The 10,329-nt window shown below is 40.3% G+C and overlaps 1 protein-coding gene across 4 annotated transcripts in view; it reads left to right on the top strand.

The window, feature by feature from the left end:
* LOC121870403 (lysophosphatidylserine lipase ABHD12-like) overlaps nt 1-10,329 on the top strand; it is a 152,535-nt gene that overhangs the window by 55,549 nt on the left and 86,657 nt on the right. For all 4 annotated transcript variants that reach the window (XM_042372237.1, XM_042372240.1, XM_042372238.1 and 1 more), the window contains 2 exons: nt 2,129-2,247; nt 6,255-6,360. In XM_042372237.1, coding sequence (XP_042228171.1) covers nt 2,129-2,247; nt 6,255-6,360 — 225 coding nt within the window. The remainder of the gene's footprint in view (nt 1-2,128; nt 2,248-6,254; nt 6,361-10,329) is intronic.

Genomic DNA, 10,329 nt, shown 5'->3' with positions numbered 1-10,329 from the left:
GAAAAAGATTAATTGGATAAAGCAGAGGAGGAGACAGGGCTGGGTGGGTCATCAATGTTGCTTTCTTCAGACAGGTTTATGTGCTGTGGAAACTTGCTGGTTGAAGGTATTGGATCACCTTGAGGGAGTGAAGAGGCAGCACTGGTGGGGCATGAGGTGACAGCACTGGGGGACTTCTTAAAATAGATGTCCAATTTAGGCTGCACAGTTTGTTTTTTCTTTTGATTATAAATTTCTCTGTAGCAAGCAAGTGCATCTTGGATCATTCTGTCAACTTTGGCATAACGCTCATAATTTTGATCCATGCCATCAAACATTTGCATTCCTTTATTAATTGTAGTAAATGCCTCTGCCATTAGTTTCACTGAAAACTTTTGGGGGGGTTGGCACGGACATATATGCGATCGGACGTTGTTCGGTCGGACGTTAACCAGCGCATGACTGTATATATATTTATACACACAGCTGTCTTGTCAGCTTTCTCGACTACATATACCGCCATCTGGAGAAACGAAAAACGTCTGTAGCTGTCTCCTTCATTGATTTCACTAAGGCATTCGACCTAGTCGACCACAATTTAATCAACAAAGCTATCGACCTCGGGTTTCGAAGAAGTCTTATACCATGGCTTACAGACTTCATCAGTAACCGACTCCAAGCTGTATGCTTCCGAGGGGCTGTCTCCACCTTTCACTCACTCACCTGTGGCGTCCCCCAAGGCACCAAGATGGGACCACTATGCTTCCTTATGCTTATCAATGATGCCCTAAGAGAAACCCCTGCTCGCTGGAAATATGTCGACGACTCCACCATTGGGATCAGCGTCAACAATTCTGCTCCCGACTATACCACCCTCCAGGATTTATTGAACATTCTCCAAAACTGGGCCACCAACAACCACGTCACCATCAACCATACCAAGACCATGGTTATGCACATTAACCTCTCCTCCGACGTTGTCACACCCCCTTCCATTACTTTAGGTCCCAACACACTCCAGGTTGTAGATTCCACTAAGCTCCTCAGCGTCACCATAGACAACAAACTAAATTGGAAACCACACGTCAGTGAAGTTGTCAAATCCTCCAGTTTCCTCCTCTGCCGACTCAAGTCCCTTAGAGTTCTTGCACCCGAGCTCCTCGGTGTTTACTCAGCATTCATACTTCCCAAGCTCACCTATGCCTCCCCAACCTGGTCTTCCTCCCTAAATGCCACACTACGTAAACACGTAGAAAAAGTGCAAAAGAGGGTATGCAAGATTATTCTCTCCCCTTCCTACTCCACATATCAAGAAGCGCTGAACACACTGGCCCTCTTGTCTCTCACTGACCATCACCACGACCTCATCTGCAAATTTGGTGAGAAGCTTCTGCACCATCCTCGACCCGACTCCTACTACCACCTGAGATCCCTCGCCTGAGAATTGCTGTTCGACACCACAACTGCATCCAGCCCATACGAGCACGAACTGATTGCTATGAAAACAGCCCAGTCCCAACCATTGTAAAAATTTTCAATAACATGTAATCAACCAGTGTATTCACTCCCAGTTAATCTTACTTTTTGCACTGTCACTATGTTGAAATGCCCTGTAGTTTGAGCTTATCTCCACCTAGTTATTATAAATCATATTTGTATCACTTATGTTACTTGTATATTATTTTGTAAATCAAGAGACCCATTCCAAATTATGTAACTGTATATTTTCAGCCTTCCGGCTGCCATGCTCTTTCAATAAACCATTAATGATTATTATTTTATGATACACTGGTGTCATTTCAAAACATTTCGTCTAGCGTTACAAATTATAGTGGCGTAAAATCTAACAACACTTTTTTTTAAGATTACATAAATTTCTTGGATTATTGGAGTTTTGTCTTTATTTTTTTTTAGGTTTTGTACTTGAAATTGATATCCCCTTTTATGTGGGTGCATTAGATGGGGTCTGATTGTATATTCTCACTAAACCAAATGCTCCAATAAACTCATAAAAGGTGTCTGCTTTATGTACAGTACTGAGGAGTACAGTATGTTTATTGAGTAGCGCTGTAGTGGCTTGTGCAGATGATTTGTTTCTACCGACTTAAGTATGTACTATATTAACACATTCTTTTAATCTGTTTTGCAGAGCTTTCGAGACTGTGGTTGTAGGTGCCCTCTTGACTTTGTTTGTGATGTACTTCATGATTCCACTAGTATTTCACTATTCTCCTGTTCTCCAGCGACATATAGTCTTCCTCAACTTTGGTAAGTACATACAGTGGTCCCTCGGTTAACGAGCACAATTAGTTCCAGAAGGTTGCTTGTCAACCGAAAAATTCGTTAACCGAAACCATTGTTTCAATGGGTTTTTGGGTAATTGGTTCCAGCTCACCGAAAATTACATACAAACTAAAAATAAATGCAGTAAAGTACACTTACTTTGAGGGGTGCATGTAGAAGGCTCCTGGTTGATGATGATGGGAATTGGAATGGGGGTGGAGGAGAAGGGAGAAGAGAAGGCATTGGGGTGGAAGAGAAGTCACCCCATGTCGCCATTTCACCCATATAATTATAGTTCACTTGGTGTAATTCAAGATTTTTTCTTTAAATCAACACTGCACTGCATTATATATTGTCAGTATAAGCTAGTCAAGTTCAGGTGCTCCAATCTCTCAGGGTAGTTGAGGTGCCGAAGTGCAGGCACCAGTCTGGTGGCCCTCCTTTGAACATTTTCAACCAACTGACAGTCCCTAGCATTTCTTGGGGACCAGACGAGGTTACAGTACTTAGGACATTTATTTCTTTTACCTGTATTGTGTACACTGTATGTGTGCATGTGTGTAGACACACACACACACAAAACACATACAAATAAATAATAATGGGGAAAATCCTCTCACAAGTAATCAGAAAAAATATTTGTTAAAAATGTTGAGTCTACCCTCAAGTCCACTCCGTGCTTTATTAATTACATCACACACACACATATATACACACACATATACATATATACAGGTAAAGGAAATTACTGTCTCTAGAACGAATGGCTCCCTGTCCTGGCTGTGAAAATGACAGCAACTTTAAAACTACCCTTAGACATTCTTGGGTACATCCAGGGTGTCATCTGTTAATAATAGAGGACCGCTAAATAAAAATCCGCGAATTATACGGGCGTATTGTACATGCAACAAATCTTTTTAAATCTACAAATACAGTACCTGATACAAATGAAGATATACAGATATAGTAACTTTCTTTTCACATTTTCGTTTTGTTAACATTGCTGGAAGCATTAGAACCCAAGTTAGACTTGTCACTCAACCACCAGGCTACTGGGCCAAACTGTAAGGTGTTATGGCTGTTTTTCAACTCGTATTTTCGGGTAGATATATGTGACTTTATTTATTTTTACTCGGTTACTTGGACACACTATGTAACATACATATTGTGAAAAAAGTAAAAGAAATAATTGTCATAAGGGCAAACACACACAGAAAATATACATTTCTTTGCACATGAGTTAGCTGGCTGAGTGAGGGGGGGAAGCATTCCTCTAAGAGATGGCAGATGTAGCATTCTTGCTGGTTTGCTTTGCTATAGTGAAGCAGGGAGTTCTCTTAAGTAAGGATATACTGTACATTACAGCCTTGTACTGTACATACATTATAGAAGTATATTAATGGAACTGAGAATTGTATTGCCTATAGAATATAATACAGATATAAATAGTAAAATTTGTCAGACATGGAGCATAATGTACATTATCTTCCCATTGCTGGTCTCCTAGCTAGGTTAAATGTGAATGGAGTGGTCTACAGCAGCTGTGACTATTACAGTATTGTGGAAAGGTACACTCGCACCAAAAAGTATCGGTGCAGGGTGTGATCGACGACTTCCGAAACGATACGTATACACTGTGATATGTAGGGAAGGTTGGTAAGTGTATCCTCATAACCCCCCCCCCCCTCTCCCCACTAGGTGTTGCCATATGGCTGACAATCAGTGTGTTTGTTTCCTCTTTTCGGATTGTTGCTTTGTGTCGACTGAATGATGAGCGAGGGTTCGGTCTCGGTGAACGTGGGTATAAAACAGAGGCAATATGAAGCAGTAGAGATCTACACATGCCAGACGACATGGAAACCTCAGAGGGAACACGAGGCGCTATTATTGCCCTTCATAACGAAGGGTTCGGCATCACAAATTAGCCGGCGGGTTGGTGTCCACAGGAACACCGCTGCACGATGGATTTGGCGATACCTGGAAACTGGTGCTACAGACGACAGGTCTTGGAGCGGCCGTCCACGCTGCACCACCCCTCAGGAGGACCAGGTTGAGTGGTTTATTTGATAGCATAAATTAATGTGGCAATATTCACAAGTATCACAAATAATTTTGTTAACAGGGAGCTCCTCATATTTCATACTGTCTATTTATCACTTCCCGACCTTATTTATAACGGTTTGTTTCACTTGACCAGGGCTGCCAACATAAGGCTGGAACAACTCGCCTTTCCCAATACCTATCGTCACTGGTCTCAAATTGTTCACACTACAGTATGCACCGATACCTTTTGTTGCGAGTGTACCAAATGCCAATGTCACCAATTTTCCCTGCTCCTACAGTGTAAACCTACTGTATGTATACTGTAATGTTAAACTATAACATGAAATATTATTATTACATATATAATTTTCACCACTTACCAGCCTACTAGGTGTTTAGGTGGTTGGTCTATCCAGTTTTAGTACAGGAGAAAACCGGAGGCTAGGAAACCTGCAATGTTTGGTAGGGTCATGCTGGATAACACCCAAATGGCTAGTAAGCTAATATACAGTATGTACAGTACACACATTATTACAAAGATATTAATGTGACGAAGTCTACTGTGTATTCTTTGCCATCACTGTATTATTAAGTTGCTCAGGATGGGTTTTGTTATATATTTTGTTGGAGAGGTTGGTGATTTTCAGTGTGGCTGGAACATAGCTGCCCTTTTCCCTTTAAATACCTTGTTGGTTGTTAAACTGATCACTTAATGCAGCATTTTTCACAAAGGTATTACTGTACTGCAGTAGAATGTCGATATAACACGAGATACGCTCCAAGAGAGGTCGCTTTAAACCGAATTCGCACTAAATCGAAGTGTTGTTTCAATGGAATAATTTAGTTTGGTACTTGAGAGAAACACAAAATACTAAAAAGACTGAGAGTCTACCCAGATGCACCTCAGCCCATCTCCTAGAATAAACAAAACATTGTTTTTTGTAGTATTATGCTAAAACAAACACTCATAAATCAACACAGCTAAAATTAAGGGATGTGAAATGGTCTGTTTACTAGCGATCAGCTGATGTGAGAGGGTGGTCATGCTGATGCCACGCACCACCTGCCTCTCATCTGACTCGCCAAGCACTTTCACTTTCCTCTCAACTTAGTTTTTAATTACTTTATGCTATCAAAAATAGATTTTCACTCAACTTTACTTAAGCATTTCATCCTCTGCAGATCCAAAGCCCAACTCGACCAGCTCATTATCCATATCACTGTCCAAATCGGCGCCCCACACATGAAGCACAATTTCCTCACTGCAGTGCTTCCAGCACCTTGATTTTCTGCTCCAGTGTAATTGCTTACCTGGATTTCATGGTCTTTGGTGTAGTTAATGATGTAGTGGCTGGTTTCTTGGACATAGTGGCGATGGTTGATGCACGTGGTAGAAGGAGATTGTCATACAATATGTCCATTTACTAGAGCGTCACTGCGAGAACTGAGGATGCGTGAGGGTGTGGGAGGGTGGTGGGCAGCCTTGCAGTGTGCCCAGAGATGCGTCTGGTGGGAAACATTAGGCGCAAAATTTTAAATAGTGTGTATTTCCATATGGTGCACCAGATTGACCCATGTATAATAGGAAAGATTCGCTTTAAATTAATACATTGTTCTTAATTGTGGGTGTTGCTTTAAATCAATTATTTTAAATTGAATCATTTTAAATCAGCATTCTACTGTACATTAATAACAAAGAGTTTACAGTGCAGCATATAGCATTCTTGTTGTCTGTGTCGACAGTTTTTGTATGAATGTTCTCTGTAACTAATGGTGTGGAATTTATATTCTATAATGTGGGAGCAATTTTCTCTCTAGGTTTTGATTTGAATAAATTTTAGATTCAGAAGTACAGTACTGTATAGTGTATTCAACTAACTTTGGAGATTTTTAAAAATTATTATTATATCAACTTCCTTTGTTCTAAATTATTTGGTATTCCTTGACAGTAAATCTTCCCAAGAGAGTAGACTACAACACACCTGAGAGAGAAGACTTGCCTGGAACACGGAACTTCTATTTAAAGACAGAAGATAATGTGAAAGTTGGAGTGTGGTAAGTATCTCTTTATAGTGCTTGATGTTGCCATTGGCCCATAATAATTCATTAAATTATTGAGTGCTGCTATTTTTAGTTGTCCCTAAAATTTGGGTCATTTAGTTTTGAATGACCACAAAGGTATGGTGCAAAATACAGTAATGCTTAGTTTAAAATTTTCCTAGATTTGTGTTTATATCTGTACAGAAACAACTCTAATTGAAATTTGAAGATTTTCAATTATTTTTTATAAAAGATACACTAGATCAGAGAACTCGAATACTACTTTGATAACATTGTGAGTTTAACCTCAGGGTTCTCAGAAACCTTCCATTTGTGCTAGTGAACCACGCTCAAGCAATCCAGTTTATCAAGAAAATTAGCAAGAGGATTTTTCCCAGTTCAACTGCTGCTTCTGTTTATTACAGAGGTAGCACTGATGAACCAGCTGTGTTAAGGATACTGACTTGGACAATTTTATTTATCATCCGATTTTCATGATTTTTATATATGTTATGTATATCTATTCAGTATTGATTAAATCCAAGTTTCAAGCATTTTGGTCAGTATTTTTTTTTTTTTAAATCAACATCTCAAGAAATTTAATTTTGAAATTTTCTGTCATCCCATGAAGGATTTTCTTTCAAATTAATTGTGATAGTTAATAACATAACTAATGAATTGTTGGAATTACGTATTTATATATATATATTTTATATTTAGGTAATTATTAATGATTTATATTTTTGGTTTTATACTACTGTATGTTCAACCTCTCCTAATAATTTTTTATTTTTTCTTAATAATGAAAAAGTATGACCAACATATTTCTTTGCCCTTTCAAATTAGTCCTTTTTTATTTTAAATTGGCCCATAAATAGTGAAAAAAAAATTGAAAATACCATAAAAAACTTTTTTGGGTAAGTGCGCTGGGGTGAGGGCTACAGCGAGCTATGAATCTGACCACTTCGATGGTCGAGAGCGTACTGACTTCATTTATTTGAATGGTAGTCCAGCACCTCCTTCCTCCCTCCACACTCAGTAGCATACCAGAAAGATGCCAGATAGGGCCAGCAAAAACAGAAATGGTTATCTTTTCTAGTTTACTTTCTATGAATATTTTACTAGAGGTTGTTGATATGCATCAGAATGACCTTGAGCATGCACGTGAGGGTGGGGCATTTAACTGTCCAGTTAATAGCCAAATATTCATAAATAAGTTTGATATTGTGGGAGTGGCTACTGGAAGGGCACACAAAGTTCTGAGAATTTGTTTTTAATTTTGTTGTTATTTTAAATATTTTTTGACCACTTTGCCTTAGTTGATTTCCTTAAGGCTGTGAGTTTATACCACCATCCTGCATCACGTGCACCCCTCATCCCAAGGAAGCAGTAAAGTTTGAGAGTTGTGTGGTTGCATGGAGTTCATGCTTCTGACCTCTTATCAGTTCTCATTGGCTGCAGTGTGCAGGAGTTGCCCAATCCACTGGGTTATGGGATACATACCGTATATCTCGGCCTATAAGGCGTCGGGGTGCATAAGACGGCCCCCCCAAATTTCCATTTAAAAAGTAGGTTTTGAGCTCTATTCGCTGTATAAGACCAGTACCCCAAATGTGACACTTACCCACTGACTCAGTTGTCCTTTACCAACCATCCTTGGTTTTTTAAAATAAGGCCAATTCACTTCAAGTAATGTCATCAAATGTTACCCGCTGGTGTAGTGTAAACACTAGTGACGTCACTGAAGCGTCTGCTATTTACCGGTAACTGGAACTAATGTCTGTGTCGAGTAAAATTTTTCCATTTACTTGAAATAAATATATATATATATATATATATATATATATATATATATATATATATATATATATATATATATATACACCTGAACCCCGACTTACGACGGGGTTGGGACCAAATCCAGGTCATAAGTCCGACATGGACAAAAAAAAAAAAAATAGTGAATAGATTTAAATCTGCAAGTGGAAATATACAGTAAAAATGTGAATAATGATGAATGGATGCAATTCAGTGAAAGTAATAATAAATAATAAAGGAATGGATACAGTGTGACTAGGCACTTAGCGCTTTAATGTAGTCAGCTTGAATACTGGAATATAACAATTATACAGGAGGCCATTAACTTTGGAAACGTTTGGTATGGAAATGCGTGTCATTTTTTTTTTATCTATATCTGAGGTGTGAGTGCAGTGGTAAGTCACGTGATGCGTTGAGGTGAGATCTGAGAATTGTATATATATATATATATATATATATATATATATATATATATATATATGTATATATATATGATATATGTATATATATATACATACATACATACTTGACCACCGGGGTCAAGGCGTGCCTGGAGCTCCTCTGGGGCAGCCAGGTCAGCTGTTGTTGGGTTTACCCAGCCTCACTAGTCACTTCTCCCCAACGAGTTATCAGCAGGTTTTTGCATGTTTGTCATTTTGGAGAATGGAACCAATGTTAAGTAGGGTGAACATTTGGTGTGCAGTGTTGAGTCGGTGAACAGCTCAACAGTAAAGAGTGGTATTCAGTTAACCTTCACACAGTGAGGTCCCAGGTATGAGTGATAATGGCCGTGGGGCCAACGACTTGGCGGTGTGTTAATCTGGTCCTCGATTGGGAGGCCTGGGACACTCATATATACTTTACCATCTGTGAGGGAATTACTCACCCGTCCGTCCTCATAACACCATCTGTGGGGTATTACACTGCGTGATGCCTCTTCCTTTGTGAGGAGTTACTACACACGTCCGTCCTCATAACACCATCTGTGAAATTGCTACCCGTCGGGTCCTCATGCACCATCTGTGGGGTTGCTGCGTGGGGTCCTCTTACCATCTGTAGTTACTACACCCGTGATGCCTCTTAACACATCTGATTACTACACCACGTCAGGCCTCTTGACATTCTGTAGGGATTACTACACGTCAGGTCCCTCATGCTCCATCTGTGGGGAATTATTTTGCGTGATGCCTCTTGCTTTGTCTGTGAGGGGTTTACTACCTGTGAGGCCTGTTAACCCATCTGTGGGTGAATTACTCACCGTGAGCCCTCATGCTTTCATCTGTGAGAATTACTAGCGTGAGGGCCTCATGACACCATCTGTGAGGGGTTGCTACACCCGTTAGGCCCCTCGTGCTTGTAGAACTACTACACCGCGTGAGGGCCCTCAACACCATCTGAGGGTACTACCCACATCATGGTCCTCCTAACACCATCTGGGAGAGGTTACCCATGTGTGTTTGTCCCATTAATCTGAATGTTCACTGTGTGTTTCCTTTACCTTTCTCTAATGGAGGCTTTTGTTCCTCAGTGTGTGTGATCAGTCATTTTATATTATATTTTCAGTGGGATTGGACTTTCAATGAATAGTTATTATTATTATTACACACACACACACACACACACACACACACACACACACACACACACACACACACACACACACACACACACACACACACACACACACACACACACACACACACACACACACACACACACACACACACACACACACACACACACACACACACACACACACACACACACACACACACACACACACACACACACACACACACACACACACACACACACACACACACACACACACACACACACACACACACACACACACACACACACACACACACACACACACACACACACACACACACACACACACACACACACACACACACACACACACACACACACACACACACACACACACACACACACACACACACACACACACACACACACACACACACACACACACACACACACACACACACACACACACACACACACACACACACACACACACACACACACACACACACACACACACACACACACACACACACACACACACACACACACACACACACACACACACACACACACACACACACACACACACACACACACACACACACACACACA

This window comes from Homarus americanus, unplaced genomic scaffold (genome assembly GCF_018991925.1).
Source record: "Homarus americanus isolate GMGI-L3 unplaced genomic scaffold, GMGI_Hamer_2.0 scaffold40856, whole genome shotgun sequence".
Taxonomy (NCBI): domain Eukaryota; kingdom Metazoa; phylum Arthropoda; class Malacostraca; order Decapoda; family Nephropidae; genus Homarus; species Homarus americanus.
This window is presented reverse-complemented; position numbering and strand designations above follow the sequence as displayed.